At 42.9% G+C, this 24,809-nt stretch overlaps 2 protein-coding genes across 2 annotated transcripts in view; both read right to left on the minus strand.

Annotated features, from left to right (window-relative positions):
- Positions 1-13,699, minus strand: part of LOC134406710 (semaphorin-6A-like) — a 43,193-nt gene extending 29,494 nt beyond the window's left edge. Inside the window, exons 1-4 of the mRNA XM_063138239.1 lie at positions 13,693-13,699; positions 5,863-5,980; positions 4,017-4,077; positions 326-388 (exon numbers count right to left, since the gene is read on the minus strand). Coding sequence (XP_062994309.1) covers positions 326-388; positions 4,017-4,077; positions 5,863-5,980; positions 13,693-13,699 — 249 coding nt within the window. The remainder of the gene's footprint in view (positions 1-325; positions 389-4,016; positions 4,078-5,862; positions 5,981-13,692) is intronic.
- Positions 13,700-20,714: 7,015 nt separating this feature from the next.
- On the minus strand, positions 20,715-21,641 carry LOC134406713 (olfactory receptor 14A16-like). Its single transcript, XM_063138244.1, has one exon. It carries the CDS (start codon positions 21,639-21,641, stop codon positions 20,715-20,717), a length of 927 nt encoding a protein of 308 aa, XP_062994314.1.
- Between the last annotated feature and the right edge of the window lie 3,168 nt (positions 21,642-24,809).

Genomic DNA, 24,809 nt, shown 5'->3' on the forward strand with positions numbered 1-24,809 from the left:
TTTATATACTGTCTTATCTAATAAAAAGCCATCAAAGCAGTATAGAACAAAACAAAATAAAAAATAACCCTGAGACAATGAAAAATGCAAACATTCAAAACAGGAAAAATAATACTGCAGGTGAACCCTAGGTGGGTTTCTGGTAGCTCTAGCAATATCAGCTCTGACTTGTAACTTCAGAGCTATTGGAAACAATGGCCTTTACACAAGGCTTTCATCCTGCGGTTGAGATTGGTTACTCATGGAAATTTCACAGCTTTATTTGCAACAGTGATAAAGACCTACTTAAAAATAGCAATTTGAATTTCAATGTGTAATGACAGACCTGTTGTCGTCCATATACCCTGCAATCCTCTTTAGCAGCTGCAGTGGGTTCCCATGTTATGCTCTACAAGGACCAACAAGAAAATCAGATAGAAAATCAGAAGGATTCCAAAAGAAAGCTTGCCCAGGGACACGCTGTCTGCTGAATAGAAACTTACTGGAAGATTTCATCTCAGGGTTGCTAGCATGCAGCACATCTTATCTCTGCTTACTTTTGAGTGTAAATCCCAGACTAGGCTAGTCTCTGGTGAGAGAAGGCACTCAGCCAGGGATTGGCACATCTCTGCCTTTGCTCTGACCAGGGTACATTTTTGTAGGAAACCCTTGGGTTAGGCAATGGAGGAGGGGAGACATTCAAAGTGAGTGAGTGCAAGGTCATGATCCTTTGGGAGAATGCCATTAACGCAATAAGGGAGGAAGGGTGCGATCCCGGAAGCCAGGGCAGACCCACGTCTGAGCACTTGTGTAGGGTTTGCGAGTGAGCAAGCGTGGGTCCGTGCTTGTGCCTGGATGTATCTGACTGGGTCTGCAAGGGGTGAGTGCAGGGTGAGTCCACATTACCCTTGTGGACCCAGTAGAATGCTCACACCATCCCTACGTTTTACCTGGGAAATGCCAACCTCCACTTCTCAGGAGCCACTTAACTTGTTGGGGGAGAAAAGAGACCCAGTCCTCTTCTTACATTGCTCTTTTAAGAGCAAGCCCCAAAAAGGCTTCAATGCACTTTATTGCCCAAGGCTGGAGGAGTCCATATTTTCTCAAGGAAAGGTAGCAGGGAGGATTTCGCCGTGGTGGACACTATTTCTTCTTGTGCATTTGGCCAGAGACAAACTGTGAGGGGATTATTGAACTGCTTGGAGTCAGTCCATTCTGTAGGTGAAGGCAGAAAGAATTCTCCTAATAATACTGAATTCAATTTGCAACCACCATGGGGCTGTCTAAAGGTCTTCGAAACCCTGCAGTGGCTGCAAATTGGCACTGTGTCAGCTATACAACACAGCTGCCAATTTCCAGCCCCCACCGGGCTTTCCACAAAGCTGTTTATTTGAAACATTGGGCACTTACCCCATTTTTACCACTGAAGTGAGGTCACCATGTCCCTTACACCATCTGCCCTCACTTCAGCGTCAAGCCAGGGGCATTCTGGGACAGCTGGCGACCCTTGATTGGTTGCTGGAAGCTGGGTAGGGGACAGACTGGGCAAGCCAAATAGCTACCAGAAAGCCTGCACTGCCTTTAGCCAACAGGATTACCCACCACCACTCAGCAGCGTAACCACAGGGTTTAGTGGTAAGGTGATGGCAATGCTGCACTGTCAAGGCAGGGCCCAATGTTTTTATGTTCCATTTGGAGACTCCCAGTGTAGTAACTAGGAAAGTCTTCCTCATTAAACTTCTGAGTTAAAGCCTATTTCTAGTTGGTGTGTCTCTGATGGAGTCAATGAACCAAGGAGGTTTTGATATGCTTTTGGCCATTATGGGGCCATTATTTCTTAATGTTGGTACATTGCTTAAAGTTAAACCCATTATTGGGGGGAGGGGGACCTGAGCTGCCTAACTCAAAGTCATCTCGTAAACCTCAAGAGCCTCCTATTAAAGTACAGCAGGCAACCACCACTTTTTATCTTGGATGTCTCATGACGGAAGATAACTTTGAGACTGGCTTATGTCATCATGTAGCATTTCTTTCAAGAGAATTATAGGAAGGGGGCAAAGGCAGCTGCCAACTAGTGAGGAGACTTTTCCTTGCCACTGCTGTGAACCCGGAAGCAAAGGCAGGCCACTCCCCTAATCTGAGATAAAAGTTCTCATCTCAGAACCTTTCAGCTCAGCCATCATTTATAGCCTTTAGTCAAACAAATACCCAAAGTGGGGTGCAATTTAAAGTCACAAATATAATGAAAAAACAACAACCCTCAACCAAAATAATGTTGGGACAGTCACACCAAAACAGCACTAATCATAGAAAAGCTGTCTAGACAAGAATGCCCACTTATGAGGGGCGAGATCCCAGATCTACTGCACAGTGCTTGAAAACTACTTCCAAACAGGGATGCATGAGGTTTTTATCTCAACTCACAAATCATCAGAACTTGCCCTGTTTGCAAACCAGAGCAGGAACGTGTATGTGAGTGCATTGTTGTTGTTGTTTTAAAAAATGCTTGCACATTCAGAAACTTGGAATCATATTTGAAAAATGTGTTGTCGTTTTTTTAAATGTGGACTTTAAAATGTGCATCTTTCAATAATAATAATAATAATAATAATAATAATAATAATAATAATAATAATACATCTATGCTTTAGCCAGTGGAGGAAAAGTGTGCAACTCATTCTGTAGTGTTCACCCACCTATCTGACACCAAACTGCCAAAAGCCTTTTATGGCAAGATGTTAAGTTGTGGGCCTCAAGTACTCTAGGCCTGAACTGTAAACACATTTAGCAGGTTTTTCTGGGGTGGGTGTGTTTCAGAATCACCCCAAAAGAGGGGGAGAAGAAGACAAAAGAGCACATTTATTTTCATAAAATTTGCCCATGCTATAATATTAGGGTGACCATATTTGGGAAACCAAAAAAGAGGACACCTAGTGTGTGGTGGGGGAAGCAGCTTTCTGAGTCCTGCAGAAAGTACGTTATTCCCCCGCCACCTTAAAGAACCCGATTGGAGTGAAGGAGGGGAAAGGATTTCATTCTGCACCACCACCATCCACTCCAATTGGGGCCTTTTGTATAACGTCCACGAATGACCCACTTTCCCCTTTAAGACCTCAATTGGAGCTCGGGGTGGGGGAATGATGTGCCTCAAGAAAGCCTGTCATTCCCTCCTGCCATGCTAATGGCAGCCTTAAAGGGGAAGGTGTGTCATTCCAGGACATTATTGAAAATTATAGAAAATCCCCCCTGACACCATGGAAAGAACAAAAACCAGGACAAATCCGGGGAAATCCTGACAGTTGGTCACCCTAATAATATACACAAACATTTCAAAAGTATTACTAGAATTTAAATAGACATAGTTCTTCCTCCAGCTGCTGTTCAGGTGCTAACTGTTGATGGGGAGTTCATATTCCTTAGCTTTAATCCAAAATTGGACAGTATAGGCCTTCAAGTAGAGGACTGTCCTCTCTAAAAGAGGATACATGTGGCCACCTTAGCAGTGTACGGTGTAATCGTACGCGTGTCTATTCAAAAGTAAGTCTGATTGAGATGATGATGATAATGATGATGATTGATTGATTACATTTATATATTGCCCCGTAGCCAAAGCTCTCTGGGCAGTTTACTAAGGCAGGATCTACGCTACTGCTTTAAAGCAGTTTATAACAGTAGTGACAACTGTTGGGGCCCAGGACACACTCCGTATACAGTTTTCAAAACGTTTTCAAAGTGTCGAATCCTGTTTGTTGGTGCAGGGCGAGCCTCGTTGGGGAGACTGTTCCATAATTGGGGGGCCGCCACTGAAAAGGCCCTCTCCCTTGTTGCCATCTTCTGAGCTTCCTTCAGAGTAGGCACCCAGAAGAGGACCTTTATGGAACTTACTGTCAAGTAAGTGTGTGTAGAATTGCAGCCTCGGGTTTTTAATTACTTGCATTTAGTTGGTAGAAAAAATGGATTAACTGGTTTGGGTTCAGACCATGTCCCCTTGTTTTCTATTGTCCTTAGTATGAGATTGACAGACTGCTACTACTTACCTTGCTAAATTGAATTTCATCTTCATACGATTGGTCCAGATTGATAGCAAAAACATGGTTCCTATAAACAGAGGAATACCAGGATTAACCCAGTTGCTTTTGTGTCAAACAAGTTATTTAGCTCAGATAAACCATTTTCCATAGTGGTCGTTTGGGGGTGGGGGGGGGTGGGGGCTAGAAAAGGACAATATCCAAGAAAACTAGAAGGTGTTCTTACTGATGAGCTAAAAGTTATGTTTGGAGACTGTTAGGTTTGAAATAAGGTGGAGGTCAAATGGGATACAAGAAATTTGCATGGGCTGGCAATTATGGCAGAGTTACTAAAAGGTTTGGGTTGTGTGGAGAAAAGTCAGATACCATGCCCATAATTTTAAAAATCAAAAGTATTAGGCACAATGCCCTTGGTCCCCCATTACATAGCAATATACTTGTCAGGTTTCAAATATTCTTGATGCACACATTGGACTTCCCCTCACCTCCTTGATGGTTATGTCTAGCAGGAGGAAATTGGGAAACTCCCCAGTTCACACCTTTTACTTCTAGCTTCCTAGGTTGTTGAAAGGTGCTAATGACCCATCTCTTTGAGTGTATGTGTTGGACAGGCCCTATCCCAAGTGTCAAAACAATGCCTGTAGTGGTGTGCCCAAGCACACATGGTCATACCTGAGGGGAGGATTCATCTTCCCTGTCAGCCACGGAGTTGTTTTCCTATGAAAGTAGGGATGTCCCACACAGGTAAATCTGGCCCTCTTGGGGTTTGATGGATTTTCCCCGAGTCCCTGGCTCGCGTTAGTGATTTGAGCTGTGGACTTCCCATCTGAACCCATGGACATTGTGCATAAATGACCTCTTTTCCCTCTTGGCTCCTGGAGGGAATAGGAGCACAGCAAGGTTGCCACTTTGTGTAAATGGTTCCTTTCCCTTCTGGGCAGGGTGAATTTCTCCTTCTCCATCCCAGGGATGAAGAAGGATATATTCATGCATAGTGTGGCAATGGCAGAAGTCCAGGGACTATCTTGACTCACCCTGTGTTGAGTCAGGCCAGCTCATGAACATGAGAGGAGGAGCCATTGAAAACATACCGAGTTCAACCCCCTCACCCCAATGGATTTGCTAAACATCATGGGTGAGCCTTGCTATTTGAAAGTATGGTTGAGATTCCTCTTTAAGATTATCCAATTTACGTTACTAAAAACTGAATCCTATGTATATTTAGACAGAAATAAAGTCCCACAACTGCCAGCATTTCTGAGCCAGCCATACTGTAGGATTTTTCTTCTTCTTAAACATGCACAGGAGAGTAAAGTGCTTTGCTTTGTTCTTTATTTCTCAGTCTCTAATCTCAATAAAGCTTCTGAATTTGGAACCAGTGGTGCAGGGATGTAGTACTGGTCTTTTTTTTTTATTAGCAATAATCCTAATGTTGTTTGCCATGCCACACCCCCCCCCTCCCTCCAAGAATCCCTTGTTCCTTGTGATATCTGCAATTCTCAGCTGAGGATTGCAGGTAACCATTTCCATGTGTGTGGGCAGATCTTCCCAGCAACAGTATGTTCCTTGTAATGTAAAGAATGGTGGTGGTGGTAGTGGCTTTGTCTTGAATGAACAATTTGGATCCAATAGCTTTACAAAAATCCTTCTCCTGGCCAATGAAAACTCATAGAACTGCTTTGTTGATATGGATCAACAATTCACAGTTGTGAGGGGTCTCATGTCCCCCTGCTCCTCCCATAGGGTAGCGTTGATTTGAAGTATGGAAGGCACCTAAGGAAAAGCAAGCAGGATCGGACAAAGGCAACTTAGAGAGACTGTAAAGTAAAAAGGGAGTCAGGAAGAGGCAACTGACCTAGCACCAACATAGAGAGTTCTGTCTGATGTCATGAGCAGCTGGATATCCAGTGTGTCCTTTCTGCTGGGACTTTTTCCTGGCCCTTTGCCCACAAATGCTGGGTAATGGTTGACATCTGGGAAAAGAGGAGAAACGGTTTCAAGAGAGGAAGTAGAGCCTTTTCATGAAGCCATGGCCTCATCTACACCAAGCGGGATATTGCACTATGGAAGCGGTATGAAAGCAGTATATAAAAGGCAGGAGCCACACCAAGTAGGATATAGTGGTATGAAAGCGGTATATGGGATAGCCAGTGCACTTTAATACTGCTGTAAAGCAGTGGTGTGGCTCCTGCCTTTTATATACCACTTTCATGCCGCTTTCATAGTGGAATATCCTGCTCGGTGTAGATGAGGCCCTAGTTAACATAACATTATGTTCTGTACCACCATTTGTGCTTTCTCTCCATGCCCCAAGGCTAAACCCTTGAAGTTGCAGAGCTTTGCTTGTAGTGCCAGGCAAAGACCTTTTTAGTCTCCCAGGCCTTTAAAAATAAACTGCTGGTTGCTTTATTTTTTTAATATTGTTAATGCTGCATATGTCATTTTCCTATCTCCTTTAAATACTGAATTTCTATCAAAACATTTCTGAAGTTTTTTTGTAAAAAAATATTGATGTGAGTACCAGAATAATTGTAACTTTTTCTTGCTGCCACAGTTCTCTAATTTCCATAGCCAGTGGTGTATATTTTTCTGTCTTTTCGTCTTTTTTCCTGCAACATTTTTGTCATTAGGTATTGCTATGTCAATGAGATAGCTGTGTTTTTTTTCTTTTTTGTTTATGACTTATGTCTGGTCGATTGCAAAGTATTGTCTTGTCAAGACAATTGAATTGTTCTGAATTGTCCAGAATTGTTCTGTCCCAGCATAGCGTAGCGTGGCTTGACTTGTTTCAGTGTGTCTGGAGCCTCTGAAACCATCTTTCTGGAGAGCACCTGCTGGTTGCATGATCCAGAAGGCCAGGTTCCGTGAGTGCATAGTTGTCCTTGACAGAAGGGGCTTGCACTTGCTAGAGTAACGGGAACAGATGTGAAGAAGCTACAATCCTATATTCATTTATCTGGGAGTGAGCTTTATTGAAATCAATTGGGTTTTTTTCTGCCATCCTAGCCTTCCTACCCCCCTCCCCAAAGCCTCCATTAGTCTGGCAAAAAAACCTGTCTAGCTTAAATGCAGAGCAAGCAGCACAACTTGCCTCCCACTTTACATTTATTTATTATTTATTTATTTAAAATATTTATATCCCACCCTATATCACTAAGATCTCAGGGCGGCGTACAGATAAAAACATACAGTATAAAACAATAAATATACACAGTTAAAACAAATTAAACCATGATCCAAGTTAAAACAATATATAATTTAAAAGCAATAGATGCAGTTAAAAAAGTTTAAACAATGTGCCAGTGAATTTAACCATCAAAGGCTTTGTTAAAAAGCCATGTTTTTACTTGGCGTCGAAATGAAATCAATGTTGGCGCCAATCGGGCCTCCAAGGGGAGGGCATTCCACAGTCGGGGTGCCACCACAGAGAAAGCTCTCTCCCTTGTCCCATCATAACATATATGTTGCATTGGTGGGATGCGGAGAAGGGCTCCTCCAACAGATCTAAGGTCTCAGGCAGGCATATATAAGGAGAGGCGCTCTCTCAAGTATCGAGGTCCCAAGCCGTTTAGGGCTTTAAACGTCATTACCAGCACCTTGAATTCCGACCGGAAGCGTATAGGCAGCCAGTGCAGTTCCTTTAAGACCGGTGTAATGTGGGGTCTATAAGATGTACCTGCCAGCAGTCTAGCTGCTGCATTTTGCACGAGCTTCTTCTGTGTTGTCTTCAAGGGCAGCCCCATGTAGAGTGAATTGCAGTAGTCAAATCGGGAAGTTACCAGTGCATGCACTACTGTGGCTAGGTTGTCCCTCTCCAGGAAAGGCTGTAGCTGGCGGATGAGCCGAAGCTGACCCCAAGTACTCCGAGCCACAGAGTCCACCTGGGCCTCCAGTGACAATGATGGATCTAGGAGTACTCCCAAGCTACATACCTGCTCCTTCAGAGGGAGAGCCACCTCATCCAGAACAGGCTGCTTACCCAATTCCCGGACTCGGGAACCACCAATCCACAGAGCTTCCGTCTTATCAGGATTCAGCTTCATTTGATCCTCACAAGTCTCTGAGTTTGGGGGCTTCTGAGTACGGAGGTGGATCAGATAGGATTGTGCCCAAAATAAATAATGCTTCTACTGCTGAATAATGCCCCCTCTGCAATAAAGGTGTCATCTAATTTTTTTAAGGTTTTCTCCCTCATTGTATATTATGTTAATGTAAAAACAAAAACAAAGTATCAGTAGATTTGTCTCCTTTGATGGTAATTTTCAGCCAAATAGAAGATTAACAAATATTACATTCAATCTACCGAGTTTACAGTAGACTTGGCAATGCTGTTTCCCTATTTTTCATACTTACACTCAGGTTTCACAAGAGTGATTAGGATAGAATCACTTGGGAGACAAGCCCCAAAGTGTAGGGCTGTGAAGTATAGAAACACAACCTCTGCCCACATATTTCAACTGGGAGGTTTTATTTCTTCACTTCACCCTGTGAAATAGAAAGAAGAGCATAATGGATTCCTATCAAGTCATAGTTATCACTTATTTCATTTAAAATGTATGGTAGCCACTCTCCAGCCATGGCTTACAGAATGACTTACAGCCATAACACAGAAATCATGTACAATAAAAGCAATAGAGACCAAACCAGCTGATCACAGTGGACAACATGAATCCATCATAAAAGTGCAGATGAAAGTAAAGGTTCTTGGCCAGTGGGGCTGTTTACACAACACACTAACCCACTCTCAGTGGTTGGGTGTGGGTTGTTGTTGAACCGTGGGATGTTTGTTGAACCATGGGTTGGTGTGTTGTCTGAACCAAGGGCATTTTCTGCATGGCAACTGTTACCCATTCATTGTGCCTTGTTAACCATCCTCAACAACTCAACAAATTAGGGGTTCTCAATGTTAGGGAAATTCCCCTAACCTGATAGGGAAGGAATGACTTTACAATCAGTCCAGACACAGAGACTCTTTATTTAACTATGTGCATAGGAGAAAGCCCTTACCCCGTACAAACCGATGGCGAAAAACTCTGTCCATCATCCACATCAGCATACATTTATACTCATCAAAGTTGCTCTGATGAAGTCATACTTTTCCCTCCCTCCCATGACTGATCACAAGTCCCATACATGTTCTATAAACAGAAACCCATTCTTACATAAACAATGCCATATTTTGGCAGCCTATGACCAGTACAAAATGTTGCATTCTGTTCTTTGATAAGCACCTCAAAGAGAAATAGGAATTCCAGAGTATGCTTGACCCTTCAGAAATGCCTAGTCAGAAGGCTTTTGATGGTAAATAGACACAATGCACCTCTAAGGCCTTTGCTAGACCTAAGTGTAAATCTGGGGGAGAGGAGGGGAGACCTCACGTTATGAATCTTGCTATCATTTACACGCGAGTCGCGTATCAGTCCAGGATAACCCCTGGTCTACCAAAGGCCTTAGTCTATGTTGCTTAGCCTGGTTCCTAAACACAAGCAGACGTGTTTGTGGAAAAGTAACACGTGGCCATGGCAGATAAGGAGCCAGGAGATCAAGACAGCCTTGAGGCTTTCTGTGCCTCTCTGTTTTTAGAGGCACGAAGGTGGGGGCTAGAGGGAAAGTGTCAGGAGTGTGTTTGAGCAATTTATTCACATCAAATTGAGGGGCTTCAACGGGAGCATTTTCAGATTTCCTTGTCATCAAGGTGGCTTCTTAGAGAAAAATAACTCACACTGAGTGGTTAACAAGCCACCCTGTAGAAATTGTCCTGGTTTGAGACAACATGCTGGCTCACAGTTCAACAAACAAACAAAACAGAACAATCAAGAAATCCTCTGATGCGTTATAAATCTAGAGAATGACCTCTTGATGGAGCATAGTGAATGTATCCTAAGTATTTACCTTAAAAATATGGATTCATAAACTGGACAACCATAAACCCAATAATGCAAATTGCAGTAAAAGAAAAACAAAAGAAGCATGAATGAAACAGTCTGGAAGCAAAAACTTCACTCCCACATGCCGTATTCTGCATCCAGCTACCCGATTTTCTGTATTCAGCTGGATACTCCTTTGCATGATGCTTGAGAAGAGTAGACCCCAAAATATGATGGTTCCTTAGGTGAACACAATTGAAAGTTGTTTCTCTATATTTATACTACAGTGAGTAAAACCAATGGTGTTTTCCATATTTCTACTTCCCCTTGGTATTCCTGCTGCATTTTGGTGGGATGTTGTAGATCAGCGGTTCTCAACCTGTGGGTTGTGACCCCTTTGGGGGTCGAATGACCCTTTCACAGGGGTCGCCTAAGACCATCGGAAAACACATATTTCCGATGGTCATTTATTTGTAATTAGAAATAAATATTTCACAATATATAATTACATATTGTTTTTGTGATTAATCATTATGCTTTAATTATGTTCAATTTGTAACAATGAAAATACATCCTGCATATCAGATATTTACATTACGATTCATAACAGTAGCAAAATTACAGTTATGAAGTAGCAACGAAAATAATTTTATGGTTGGGGTTCACCACAACATGAGGAACTGTATTAAAGGGTCGCGGTATTAGGAAGGTTGAGAACCACTGTTGTAGATGCTTGCTTAAATCATAGATCCTATTAGTAAAGTTGGAGCACGGTTTGTATGTGCTTTAGTCAAATATGGAAAGGGGACACTTCCTTTAGAATAAATTAACAATGGATACTAGTTGGTTTGGTGAGAAAGGCCATTCTGCTAATGCAGCACTGAGAGTAAGTGAAGCCTAATTTTGACTATAGTTCTTGGTTCTCCAGTAATAGTAATGCTAGCACTAGTCAAGATATTTTGGGAATATTTGAGTGAGCTGGAACTTACTCCCTGATAAATGTGTATTGCAGGCTTTGTCTCTCATAAGGCTTGTCTACATGAGGCATTTATGTGTTCTTTAGACAATGTTGTGATCCTTTGTCAGGATTCCAGGTCCCCCTGCCAGTACGAGACAATAAAGACGTCTTTGATGTAATCCACAAAACTTTATTCGAACAAAGCTTTGTGGATCACACAGCAGACATCTTTATTGTCTTATAATGGCAGGGGGGCTTGGAATCATGGCACCCTCCAGTTTTGCTTCTGTGTCTAACTAGCACTTTGGGCAAGATATTTTAGAGCAAGGAAAATTTGCCATTTAATCATGAAAATGAAAGAAACGGCTTTTTTCACTTGTGTATTTGCACCAGTTCACTATATCACAGTGCCACCTGCATGTTATATAGTTGAAAAGCAGGGAAGGAAATGCTGTTTGTGTAGTGGTCTGATGTCAATTCTGTGATGAAACCAAAAGTAGGTATAGTGGATTAACAGCCAATTAACGACCTTGTGTAGGAAAGCTTTTATAGAGATTAACTCAATGAAAGTCATATTGGAGAAAGTAATTTAAGCTATAGTAGTATTGTCACAGAGTTTTAAATGAGATGTTGCCTTATATCCAATGAAAAGCTATCAGGAGACTGGGAGCACAATGGGTATTTCTCCTTCTCTCACCCCGCCCCCCTGCAGCCCTCCATGAGGGTGTGCAGGAGGCTGCAGGACAGATTGAGAAATCTCCCCCTCCAAATTCTGCAGACAGGAGCAGTTCCATGATATTGGTTCCGCATCACTATGGTGTAAAGCTCACATGATATTTAACTTTTGAAACGTATGCCCATCTTGGTAAAACAGAAATAGATTGGTAACTCTATCGTTCTGGAGTTTGGATGTGAAGTTGTTGGATCAAGCAGAGAAAGCCACAATGTGCACCAGCATGCTTTCCAATTTGTTTACAAAATCAATCTATGAACAGTACTTACAATACCGATTACAGTTAATCAGCTCTTCTGGAAGGAGAATCACCCTGGCCAGGAGAAATGACCCTTCTTGGATGGTCTTCTTGACTCATGTAGGTCAGGTGTAAAAGCTTAAAAGAAGCTTAAAGGAAGTTATCTAATATTTATATCCCTTGGCTACATAGCATTTTTTAAAAATAATAATAATATCCTCACTTCCAAAACCTCTAACCAGTCATAAACCAAAAGAAAGGTTTCACCATGTTCCATGAATATTTTGGATGTGTGGTACAAAATGCATCCTGGACCACTGATCTTAACTCCCTGTTCCAGGAACCAAACATAGATGGTACAAGCTATACCTAATAGTTGCCTTAGAAGAAAGATTGAACTTGACTTAGAAAAATGGGTAGACCATGACGTAAGGCTAACACATTTGCCTCTGGATTTGGGCAGCTCTGATTTCAAAGTAAAGCTCAGCACTTGAAACTGAAACAATGCATAATATGACTCTTCCTTCAACATTGCAACAAATGAAGAATGTGATGTTTCTTTTAGAGTTGAAAAGGGCTACTTCATGTCTTCTTCTCAGTATGGATGTTGTCAAATGCTAAGTTTATGTGATTTAGATTGTGACTTTGCCTAACTCATAATGCTGACATGTAATATTAATTTAATCATTCCCATCACATGTTTTGTTACAGCTCACATGGGCCCCATTCAGAAGACACCTTGAACCATAGTGGTTAAGCCAGAAAGCCTGTCTGTGTTCAGAAGACACCTTAAACCACTGCTTTAACCATATTGAATAAAGCAAAATGCCTTATTTACCATGAGAGAGAGAGAGCGCGCACTTCAATTGCGGTAAGTGGAGGCAAGAAATAACGAGATGACACATAGTATTGGGTTTAAACTGGGCCACATTTATTAAGTGATCTGCAAAGGGGAGATCCTAGCCAAGGAGGGCATCTTCAATCAGGCCACTTAGCAGGCCTGTTACTCAATTGGGCAAACCATTCACCACCCATGAGTTGGCGCTTGGCACTTCGCCACCCCATGGGCTTACCCCTTTTGGGGTAGGGAGACTTTCTGGTGTCACTCCAGCACAGGCCGCATGGCTCTGAGTGAGTGAGGAGGGTTGGCCTCAAAGTTAACCCTTATCTTGCCAGTCAGGCCATGGGGCTCAAAGATGGGAGTCTCAGGTATTACCCATTAACAGAAGAGTGCCTGTGAATGCTCACCACCCCAGAACCTCTCTCAGGATGCCCTTACCATGGGGTGCATCAAGCCACTTGCTTAGTCACACCCTCACCCCATCTAGCCACGCTTACTTTTCTCAGACCCCTCTGCAGATCACTCAAAGCAAATCATTCCCTATGTCAGATAAATGAATCCCTGTCCTGCCTGTATAGCTCTCTCTGGGAGAAAAGACTCTGTGCTTAGTTATATCCCTCAAAATCTCAATAGAACCTAGGTAATATGTAAAACCAAATTATTATTACCACAGGCCGATACTACCGAATAATCTGGAAATCAGTGATCACTTGTAGTATGATGGCCTTGTTTTCCAGGGCACCCCCAAGTGGTGCATTCTTTTCTTAAAATCAAGCATGACTACATCACAATTTTGGGCCACTGCTCCAATAGTTACCAAAATACTCGCCTTATTACGAGTACACGCTTGCTCCAGTAATTCATGCTCTCTCTCCTGTACTGACTATTTATTTATTTATTTATTTAAAACATTTGTATCCTGCCCTATATCATTAAGATCTCAGTGCGGCTAGAGATCAGCAGGATCTTCTCGCAGTTTGGGACCACCACCGAAGTGGGTAAATGCCATCTTCGCAGTTCGCTGTGGGAATCCAGCTAGACCACTTACTTGCCATCTCAGGCCGATGCTTGCAAGTCTCCTGTAAAACTGCACGGGCCTGTAACTCTCAGGCTTTTCCTTCTACTATGGACTGTTGGCTTGTGCACTGCCTGCCGTACTACTGTATGTTGGCCAGCCAACTCGTGTGCATCTTTGTTGATTGGAGAGACAGGAGCTCCTATAACTTTCCAAGGATGACTGGGTATGCACAAAATTATATGGCATGCATTCAATTAACAGGTTGCACTCAGTTCAGTTCAAAGCCAAACACAGTGGCAAAGAGGCTGCCCCTCTGTTACAAGGCCAACTTTCAATTGCCAGCAATGATGTTTAGTTAAGTCCACCTTGACAGAATGAGGAGTGGGTGAAGGCTCCATATGTCATACTAAGTAGGGGTGTGATCCGCTCCGATTAGGAGCGTAGAAGCAGTAGCGGATTGGCCTGCTCTGCCTTACCCAGAGGCGGAGTAGGAGCGGACTGCGGACCCCTAGAAGCAAGGCGAAGAGAAGCGGCCATTTTTCGGAGCTCCTAGTTCAGGCGGAGCGCTCCGGTCGCCATCTTGAAAACATTTCGCCATAGGATTGCATTGCGGCAAATAATCGCGCATAACTAGGTTGTTTTTGAAGCTATCGTTCTGGAAATTCTTGTGCTCAGAGAGTCGTGGATGGGGGTCATTTTGAGACCACTCTCACCTCTCTGCGTTGTGCAGGTCGCGTGCTATATTTTTGTGAAAATCGGGTCAACCGCGCGGCTCAAACGGCGTTTTCGGCTTTTCGCCCATAGGATTGCATTGAGGGAAAGAATCGGGGATAACTGGGGGGGGGGGTTTAAGCTATCGTTCTGAAAATTCTTGTGCACAGAGAGTCATGGATGGGGGTCATTTTGAGACTACTCTCAACTTTCTGCGTCCTGTGGTTCTTGTGCAATATTTTTTTAAAAATCGGGGTTTGGGGTTTTTTGTTTTTTTTTGGAAGCGATGACAGGCACATTCAACTCCCAATCCTGATGAGAATTGATCTCCTCAGAAAGCATCATCCTCCAATCCCAGCGTTGGAGGGGGGACTAAGGCAGACCCACCCTGAGAACTTTCTGTTTTGTGTCTCTTTGTGGGTTGGCGTTCGTGGAGGGAACACTTAGTTAGTTAGTGCTCCTGCTTTGGACTTTGGAGATAGATTAGGATAGATTTAGTTTGGCGCGTGTGTGTGTGTTTGTTTGCTTCTTTCTGACTTATAGCTTAGTTTGCCCTGTGTTTTTCCCTTACTTTGATTTAATATAAACTTTATTTTTAAATTTTGGAGTGTGTGTTTGGTGGGTTGGGTTGGTTGCCCCCCCCTTGACTGTTCTGCTTTTGTGAAAGCTTTCTTTTGAAAGCATACACACACTTCTTGTCCCATTTCCCTACATTTATTAGTAATATTCTTAAACATATTTTATTATATTCTTTTACATAGTCTTAGTAGTATATTAGTATCTCATACATATTATTAGTAGTATTCATATTTTATTCTTCTTATACATATTAGTAGTAGTGTTTGGTTGGTTCTTTCCCCCCCTCCCCTCTCTTAAATCCTGATTGTGTTTCCTTCTATCTTCTATATACCAAAAAATACCAAAAAATACCAAAAAATACCAAAAAATACCAAAAAAAAATTATTCTCTTTTTCTTCTCTGTGTAACTTGGACTGAGTGGGCTGCTTTTGTGAAGTGCAACAGGCAGCCACAGATTGAGCATTTTGGGGAAAGCATACACACACTTCTTGTCCCTTTTCCCTACATTTATTAGTAATATTCTTAAACATATTATTAGATATTCTTAGTAGTATATATATTAGTATATTCTTAGTAGTATAATATTTTATACTTTTTATACAGCATACACACTTCTTGTCCCATTTCCCTACATTTATTAGTAATATTCTTAAACATATTATTAGATATTCTTAGTAGTATATATATTAGTATATTCTTAGTAGTATAATATTTTATTCTTTTTATACAGCATACACACTTCTTGTCCCCTGCCTGCCTGCCTGCCTGCCTGCCTTCCTTCCCTCCCTTCTCCCCTTCCCGCCTTGCAGGGATGGTGTATGTGTCTTGCTTTGACTCAGGGGAGAAGTCCTTCCTGCGCTCACTTAGACTTTATCAAGTTCAATAATCCCTTTTTCAAATGTGCCAGAAGATTTAGGGTTATCTCGTGGCATGTTGGGATTTCCTTGGAACTGGCCCCATTGAGCTGTCTGCATTGCAACTTTAAATCCCTGACATACTGGAGTGCCCGATTTTCAAAAGTTCCCCTAACATCAGGGGATGATGGGATTGCCTTGAAACTTGGTGTCCATGGGGACACATGGGTAAGCTGTCATGGGACCAAAGGATAGGTTTCTGACTTGCAAATTGATGTAGTTGTAGAATGGGACTTGATTTGGGGTGAGTTAAAAAGTTTAAGCCGTGCCAAAAATCAGGGGATGATGGGATTGCCTTGAGTCTGGGCGTCCATGTGGACACATGGATAAGCTCTCATGGTGCCGAGTTTGAGGTTTCTAACATGCAAATTGATGGAGCTATCCCAAGGGGTGTGAATGGGGTGCCCGATTTTCATAAATTCCCCAAAAATCAGGGGATAATGGGATTGCCTTGAAACTTGGTGTCCATGTGGACACGTGGATAAGCTATCATGGTGCCGAGTTTGAAGTTTCTAACATGCAAATTGACGTAGTTGTAGAATGGGATAATTTGGGGTGAGTTAAGCCGCGCCAAAAATCAGGGGATGATGGGATTGCCTTGAGTCTGGGCGTCCATGTGGACACATGGAGAAGCTTTCATGGTGCTGAGTTTGAGGTTTCTAACATGCAAATTGACGGAGCTATCCCAAGGGGTGTGAATGAGGTGCCCGATTTTCAAAAAATCCCCAAAAATCAGGGGATGATGGGATTTGCTTGAAACTTGGCGTGCATGTGGACACGTGGATAAGCTATCATGGTGCCAAGTTTGAGGTTTCTAACGTGCAAATTGACGGAGCTATCGAAAGGGGTGTGAATTAGGGTTATGGGTGGTGCGTTAGAGGTTAGAGCCGTGCCAAAAATCAGGGGATGATGGGATTGCTTTGAGTCTGGGCGTCCATGTGGACACATGGATAAGCTTTCATGGTGCCGAGTTTGAGGTTTCTAACATGCAAATTGACGGAGCTATCCCAAGGGGTCTGAATGGGGTGCCCGATTTTCAAAAATTCCCCAAAAATCAGGGGATGATGGGATTGCTTTGAAACTTGGCGTGCGTGTGTATACCCCCATGAGGTGTCATGGTGCCAAACATGAGGTTTCTAACTTGAACAGAAAAAAAGTTGTATACTTTTTTAGCTTTCAATGCAACCCTATGGGGGGCAAAAACGGAGATCCGGATCCGGAGATCCGAGCGGAGCGGAGCGGAAGTGGGCGGAGCGGGGGCGGGGCGGAGCGGCCCGATCCGAAAAATGGCGGATCTGCAAGTGAAGCGGAGCGGGGGGTCCGTGCACACCCCTAATACTAAGTACAGACACATTCTAATACTTTTACAGGGCAGGATTGTGCAAATGTGGTGGCAATTCATAATGATGAGTCATTACCCCATTAGTTGGTCTTAAGCAAAATGAAATAAGGAATGCAACCTGGGGGACATAACATCTCAAGCCAAAGGGGTCCTGAGCAGGTATGTGAACATTGGCTGATACCTCACATTTGGGAATACCAATGCCCCCAGTAATGGTGACATGGCAGTGGCCTAGCACAACTTGCCTTCAGCAGATGGTTGCACCTCACAGACACCTAACACTAGACTCCACATCAGGAGGGGTGTGTGGAGTGGTGACCTGAAAATAATTTGTTGGGAAATCTGGGTCCCTGCCCTGCCCTGCCATAATTTTGTGTTCACCTGAAATATGGTGGGCTCTGTTAACTAGGAACCCCCCAACCTAGAATCTTTTTCAAACATATGCCAAAGTTTTGTGCTAGTTTTGTGCCATTTTGTGCCGCAAACCCCAAGTTTTGTGCCGCCACCCACAGCTGTGTATTAATACAGTGCGGTTTCATAGTTAACACACCAAAAAATCAACTTTGTCATAGAACCGCCAAACCAGTGCCAAAGTTTTGTGCTAGTTTTGTGCCATTTTGTGCCACAAACCCTGAGTTTTGTGCCACCCCAGGAAGCCCAGAAATGACATACCCTTCATTGTCAGATCCATCCGAAAGCAATGCCAAAGTTGAATGATGAGTGTACAAAAATACCTTGTGCAAAAAATCTCTGTGTTACTTAAGATTTTATGCCATACTAGATCTGCTTCACAGGTTGCACTCCCATTTTCTCTCCCTCCTGCGATACATTCCTAGTTTACAACAGTACTTGAGGAGTTGTTGTTTTAGAGCAGTAATCCATACAGTTCTCCACATCCAGCTGTAAGTTAGGGGAGGGCAACTTCAGGAAGTCCATGGGCCACCTCCACCTCCATGTATCCCCCTATGGGAGTCACTCCTACCATCACCACGACCACCACCACACTGTGTTACCAGGAAAAAATATACTGTATCTCTTTGTCTCTCTATATTTCAACTCACTACTGCTGTAAGGGGATATACAACGGGTGGGTGTTGCATGTACTGGAAAATAGGATTTGTCTCAACATTTCATCCATAATACTATTTTTCTTTTATACAGTTATTGAAATAATGCCAAGACCACACACCTTCCCCATTTCTGTAGTGATGCCTCTCCTTGCTGAAGAAAGGAGTGCAATAGTGCTGAGCAATGGTAAAATTTCAGGGAAAAACAATGAAGTGTGGACAAGACTGAATGCTAGACTCGCAGAGAAGAAGTTCAACATTTCTGCACTTCATATGTACACTGTAGCCCTTGAAGATCACTATGACGTCCACCGGATCTTGGGACTAAATGTAACCCAAGATGGTTCTAACATGGAAACGCAAGATCGCTCATGGACAGTGTCCACAGATCGGACAGAACAAAACTCTGTTGGCAGCTTAATGAAGGAAGTAATGATCAAGAGTACAGCTGCAGTGAAGAGCACAATGTTCATGATACTATACAGCTCAAAGATTTCACAATTCCTTTTTCTAAAGAAGAGTGGATAATGATTTCACCAGAACTGGTGACATACAAGAAGAGGAAAAGAAAGCATCTTCGCACCTACACTTTGCTGAAACGTAACATGTGGACTCATCATATACACAATCTCACTTAAAACTGCTATGTAAACTCAGGAATACTGGGGGGAAAGTCAGGGTTTGTGGCACAAAATGGCACAAAGCAGCGTTTTTATGAGCTCAAGTCCCCGCCCAGCCTGGTGGCATCATCTGTAGCCACCAAATGGCTGGCTTCCATGTCTCTCATCTTGGGCCCGCCCACAACAGCCATGCCATGCCCAGGCTGTGCTGGGTGTAGCAGGATGGCATTTGTGCTCATAATTGCCAGCCCAGTTTTGAAGTTAGTGCTGCCCATCATCACCAAGGTCAGATCTACACCAAGCAGGAAAGTAGTATATAAGAGGCAGGAGCCACACTACTGCTTTATACCGGTATTGAAGTGCACTGACAACTGTTGGGCCCCATTGACACATGCCATATACCACTCTCACACCACTTACATAGTGCTATATCTTATATGTGTGTGTGAAACGTGACACACACATTTCACACACACATACACACCCATTTCATATGCATGTATTGAAACTTACACATTCAGATCTACATAGCTTTTTCATGTTCTTTTTATGGTTTTGCTTTGTTGAAATTTTATAATAAAAATAATTTCAAAATTAATTACCAAGGGCACAATCCTATGGCTAATAGATGCTGTCCAGAAGGCCACAGGATTTTTTGGTCTCTGGGAACTGAGGTCAAAGCTAGTGATCTGACCTTGTTCCCAGAAACTGCTCCGCCTGCCCTCTCCCCTCCACCTCATAGTTGGTGAAGTTCACTCTGAACCAGCTACTTCTCAGCACTCAGAAACGGAGCATGGAGAGGGTGAAACGACAGCATGTTTGGGGGTGGGAAGCTTCTTTTCAGGTCTCTGTCCTCCTTCCCTCCCCTTTCCTGAAGCCACAGCTAGACACTCAAAATTGAGCACCTAGTGAAAACAGCAGGATGGCTGGAGCATGAAGGAGATGAAGCAGGTAGAACTGAAGCACTTGGAAATGAAGCTTGGTTACTTAATCATCCTTTGTTTCCATGTTAGTATCTGCTTTTTGTCTTGCCTAATTGTAACAAATTCCAACCAGCTGTGGAGTTGTTGAGGATGTTTTTAACAAGGAAGATGCTGACAAGGGTGTATGTGTGATACTGAGTGCACAGCATGGCACAATAAAGAAAGCTACACACATATTAGCTAGGGTGACCATATGAAAAGGAGGACAGGGCTCCTGTATCTTTAACAGTTGCATAGAAAAGGGAATTTCAGCAGGTGTCATTTGTATATATGGGGAACCTGGTGAAATTTCCTCTTCATCACAACAGTTAAAGCTGCAGGAGCTATACTAGAGTGACCAGATTTAAAAAACGGGCAGGGCACCTGCAGCTTTAACTGGTGTGATGAAGAGGAAATTTCCCCAGGTTCCCCATATATACAAATGACACCTGCTGAAATTTCCTTTTCAATACAACTGTTAAAGATACAGGAGCTCTGTCCTCCTTTTCATATGGTCACCCTAGCTTCCTGGCACATTCTGATAAAAACACACACACCCAGAGGGTCACAAGTTGCCCACCCCTGCAAAAGAGCATAGAAGCTGCAAGATCCATTGTTTGAACCTAGATAACTTACTTTAAAACTAGCATTGAAATAGCTGTTAACTATCAAGTATGTTTTTCTACAAGTTAAATTTTCCTGGAGATTAATTGTTTCAGATTATAGTAAGTTTCAAAAATGTTTCTTCAGAAAAGAGAAAAGAAACAAGTTTAGTGTGTGTTGACATATTTTAATGTTCAGGAAGATCAGAGTAGTTCTATAGATCCATGCAATGGCCAATGCTAATTGGTTAAAAGTTAGGGGAAAAGATTGGCAGTGAATTTCCAGAATGCTACTTTGAGTTCCTTATTCCTAATGCTATAGATTAATGGGTTCATTACTGGTGGCAACATGCAATAGAACATAGAAACCACAAGGTCTGTTGTTGAGGGGGACCTAGACACTGGTTTTAGATAGGCAAATGAACCACTTATAAAATACAAGGATATTACAATGAGATGTGGTAAACAAGTTGAGAAGGCTTTTTGCTTTCCTTGGGATGAAGGAATTCTTAGAGCTACTCTGAAGATTTGAACATAAGAACAAATTATTAAAGCCAGATAAACAAAAGCCATGGAACAACCAACAGAGATAACCCAAAATGCAATCATATATGAATCAGAGCAAGCAATGTTGAATAGATGTGGGATTTCACAGAAGAACTGACCGATATGATTGGAACAGAATTCTATTGTGAATGTAGTTCCAGTATATACTGTGGAATAGACAAGCCCACCCATCCATGCACTGTTTGCCATTAGGGTGCATGCTTTAATATTCATCAGAGTTTCATATCGCAGTGGATTACAGATGGCAATGTAACGATCATACGCCATGATGCCAAGGAGGAAAAAGTGAGATACAGTGAAGAAGAAGAAAAAGAAAATTTGGCAGATGCATCCATTGTATGAAATAGTCTTTGTGTCCATCAATGCATTTGTGATGGATTTGGGAACTGAGACAGATATGGAGCCAAGATCTTGCAATGCCAGATTGGCCAGAAAGAAGTACATGGGCTTATGAAGGTGATGACTATAAATGACAACAGTGATGATGAGAAAGTTTTCTACAAGGGCCATCAAATAAATGAGCAGAAAAGCAATGAGATGAAATGTCTGCAGCTCCTGAGTATCAGAGAATCCATTCAGAAGGAATTCAGTCACTATTACTGATTGGTTGCGCATTGGAATATTTTCTTGGTACCTGTGAAAAGAAGACAACCCCATTTTAGGAAGGAGAAAGAGGATAGGCTTGATGGGGATACCACAATGCAGTGGAGTGGGTGGAATGAGATTGTGAAAAGCTAAATGTCCCTCTCCATTTTTGTGAGACTAGTGTCTCCCTCAAAATGGGGAAGGAATTTCTGCAACTTTTTTTTAGGGGAGATTTCTATTATTTCAGTGTGGTAGTAGTGGTAGGAATGCCTTATTTTACACTCTGTGATGGATAGATTTTATCCATTTTTTATTTTTAAAAACATTTTAACAAAGCAATGCAACTCTCTGTCACTTTGCAGTATTTCATTCCCCCTGCTGCAGTATTTTTTTTTTTTACTTCTTTCTGGGTGTGTTACTGTTACTGTCCAAGATCACCATAGAAAGAACTCTATGTAGTCTTATTTTCATCTTTGAACTTCTGGCAGAGGAACAGTAATCTGTCCAGAAAGAACTCTACATCTCAGGGTTCCCACCAACCCACCCACTCACCCTCAAATTGATTACAGGTGCACAGGGCTAAGTGATCTCATCCCTCTCCAACCCCGATTGGAATGGAAATCTCCAACCCTTTTCCTGGCATGGCTAGGAGCCATAGGGAGAAAAAACACACCATGTCACCAATGGGAATGCTTTTCCTAGTCATACAGTATGCCTGTTATTAGCTTAACGGGGGGGGGGGGGGAACGGGACACACACACTAAGGCATTGAGTTCCTTCTAGCTGTTTGTCCTGTTCCTTTAATCCTTCCTTTCATAAAACCTGGTAGTTGAACTGGTTACACATTAAAGCTGCCACAGCAATTTCACCCAGCATGGAATCGAAAGTGAAGTTGGACTTCTCTTTCCAGGTAATATAGCTGAGGAACCGAGGATGTTTTGATAAACTACAAAAATTCTGAAGGTAGTTCTGCACATCACAAGATCATCAGTTGCCAACATTATTGAGGTAAGCCCAGTGACCCTAATCAATCAACTTCTTTGTCCATGTCAGGGCTCCAACAAGCACAATCATTGACTGCTGCCATATTCTATTCAGTGCTCTGCATGATAAGAGTGTACACAATCTGGATCACACACTGAATTGAAGAGAACAAAAAAGCTTCTGATGACATGCTGCATATCTTAACGCTGCAGACTTTTGTCCAGAGAATCTGTAAGTATTCTGAAGTTAAGAGACATCTAAGTCTTAGGGCCTTCCTAGACGAGGCCTTAGCGTGCCTTCTGACCCGGCTTCCCTGCTGTGCGTCCAGATGACGCACAGGGGAATCCGGAGACAGGCTGCGCTGAGGCCTGGTCTTACGCGCCATAAGCCAATGCGCTTATGGCGCGCTTTTTCCCCAGCTCCGGCCTCAGGCTGGGGCTGGGGAAAGTGTGGAGACTTCCGCGGCTTTTCGTGGCTCCTCGCTTACTCGTGAGGAGCCGCGAAAAGCCACGGACCTGGCACAGCGCTCATAGGAGCGCTGTGCCCATCGGTGGGGGGGGGGGCGAAGGATGGCAGGGGCAAGGATGGGAGGGTGGGTGGCACAGGGGGAGGGTGGGTGCGATCGCGCCGCTCACCGCCCGAGCAAGCAGGCGAGCGGCGCTTGCCTGGGCAATGCCGCCCCATCCCAGGCATTGCCCGGGCAAGCGCCGCTCGGCTGCTTGCTCGGGCAAGGTGGCGCGATCGCACCCGCCCTCCCCCCGCGCCACCCGCCCTCCCATCCTTCGCCCCCCCATTTTAAAAAAATAAGTCAAAAAGCCACTTACCGTCTCCGGAGTCTTCGGGCCAAACGCGGCCCCTTTAAACAAACAAACAAACAAACAAAAAAATGGCGGACGACACAGGGCTTCCGTCCTCCCTGCGTCTCCGCTGTCTGGAAGCCTGGGGGAGGCGTGCTAACGAAAGCGCGCCTCGGCCCCGCTTCCCTGCTGGCGTAAGCCAGCAGGTCTAGCAAGGCCCTTAATCAAGATGATAGTGAACAAAGGTAAAAATGGGAGTTGAAAACTGACTTACTAAAATGTTTGTGGGCAGATGCTGGATTACTTTATTTGTTCATCACCTCTAATTCTGATGTCTGTTTGTCTCTAGCCACCCAATTTGACTTACCTTGTCCACCCCTCACTATGGCTGTAATGATCTACCCTCTCAATGGACCTACCTCTGAGTAGACATGCACAGGACTGTACTGATCAACAAATTCTTCACTCACCATATCTTTTTGAGAGCTGATGTGTCTGATAGCTCTCTGCAGTGACAGAAGTGCAAGGAGATGTGGCAATGAATAGATCCTAATTTGGTTTTTAAAGGTCTTTAGGAGCTTCACTCCCAAAGGTCTAATCAAGCACAGGAGTAAAGTCTCAGGTGTATGTTGTGCCTGCGGGATTGATGTGACAGTATTGGCCTATTTACATATAAAGATACCCCACAGAATAACTCCATCCTTGAGATATACAAGATTCCTTTATATGCATGAAGAATAAAAGCAAGATTATAATTGATTGAAGCTACCCAAGTTGCATTCTAAAAAATATATATCAAGCAAAAAACTCCCCAAGATTAATACACAATCCTTTTCACATAAAAATAAGTAAATACATGAATAAACTTCTGATCAGTTGAAATTAAGACACTAATAAAATGGTAGATCTTATTTTAATAGCACCTGCTAAAATTTTTGCAGTCTTAGCTGCCACCAAGTTATTCTGATCTGTGAGAAGAAAAGACACAGAAGCAATAACAATAGTGGAGCGATCACCTGTTTCCTCAAATTGCTGAAAACAGTGCAAATTAATAACACATCAGCTACTGTTTCAATACTACCAACTACAAATGAGCATATATGGTTTCCCAAAGGGATTCTTTTAAATTGACCCTCAAGTACAGCTGATAACAGTATATTTGGACTTGTGTAAGTAAAAATTCATCTGTGTTTTAAAACTGTTAAGTTTTGCAAATAATATGCCAGCATGTCAAAAAGACTAGGTAGAAAGTGATCTTACCATGGGCAGCACATTATTATAGTGGCCATTGTTCTTTCATTCAACAGCATGGAGGTGTTAACTAATCCTTGTGATATAGGGTGGGATACAAAAGTCTTAATAAATAAATAAGGTATTTTGCCTTACTAAACACCAGAATTAATAACTGTTGTGGTGA

This window comes from Elgaria multicarinata, chromosome 11 (genome assembly GCF_023053635.1).
Source record: "Elgaria multicarinata webbii isolate HBS135686 ecotype San Diego chromosome 11, rElgMul1.1.pri, whole genome shotgun sequence".
NCBI lineage: Eukaryota > Metazoa > Chordata > Lepidosauria > Squamata > Anguidae > Elgaria > Elgaria multicarinata.

Excerpts from the sequence above, each read along its gene's own strand:
- LOC134406713 (XM_063138244.1), bottom strand. The coding sequence starts at position 21,641 with ATGCGCAACCAATCAGTAATAGTGACTGAATTCCTTCTGAATGGATTC.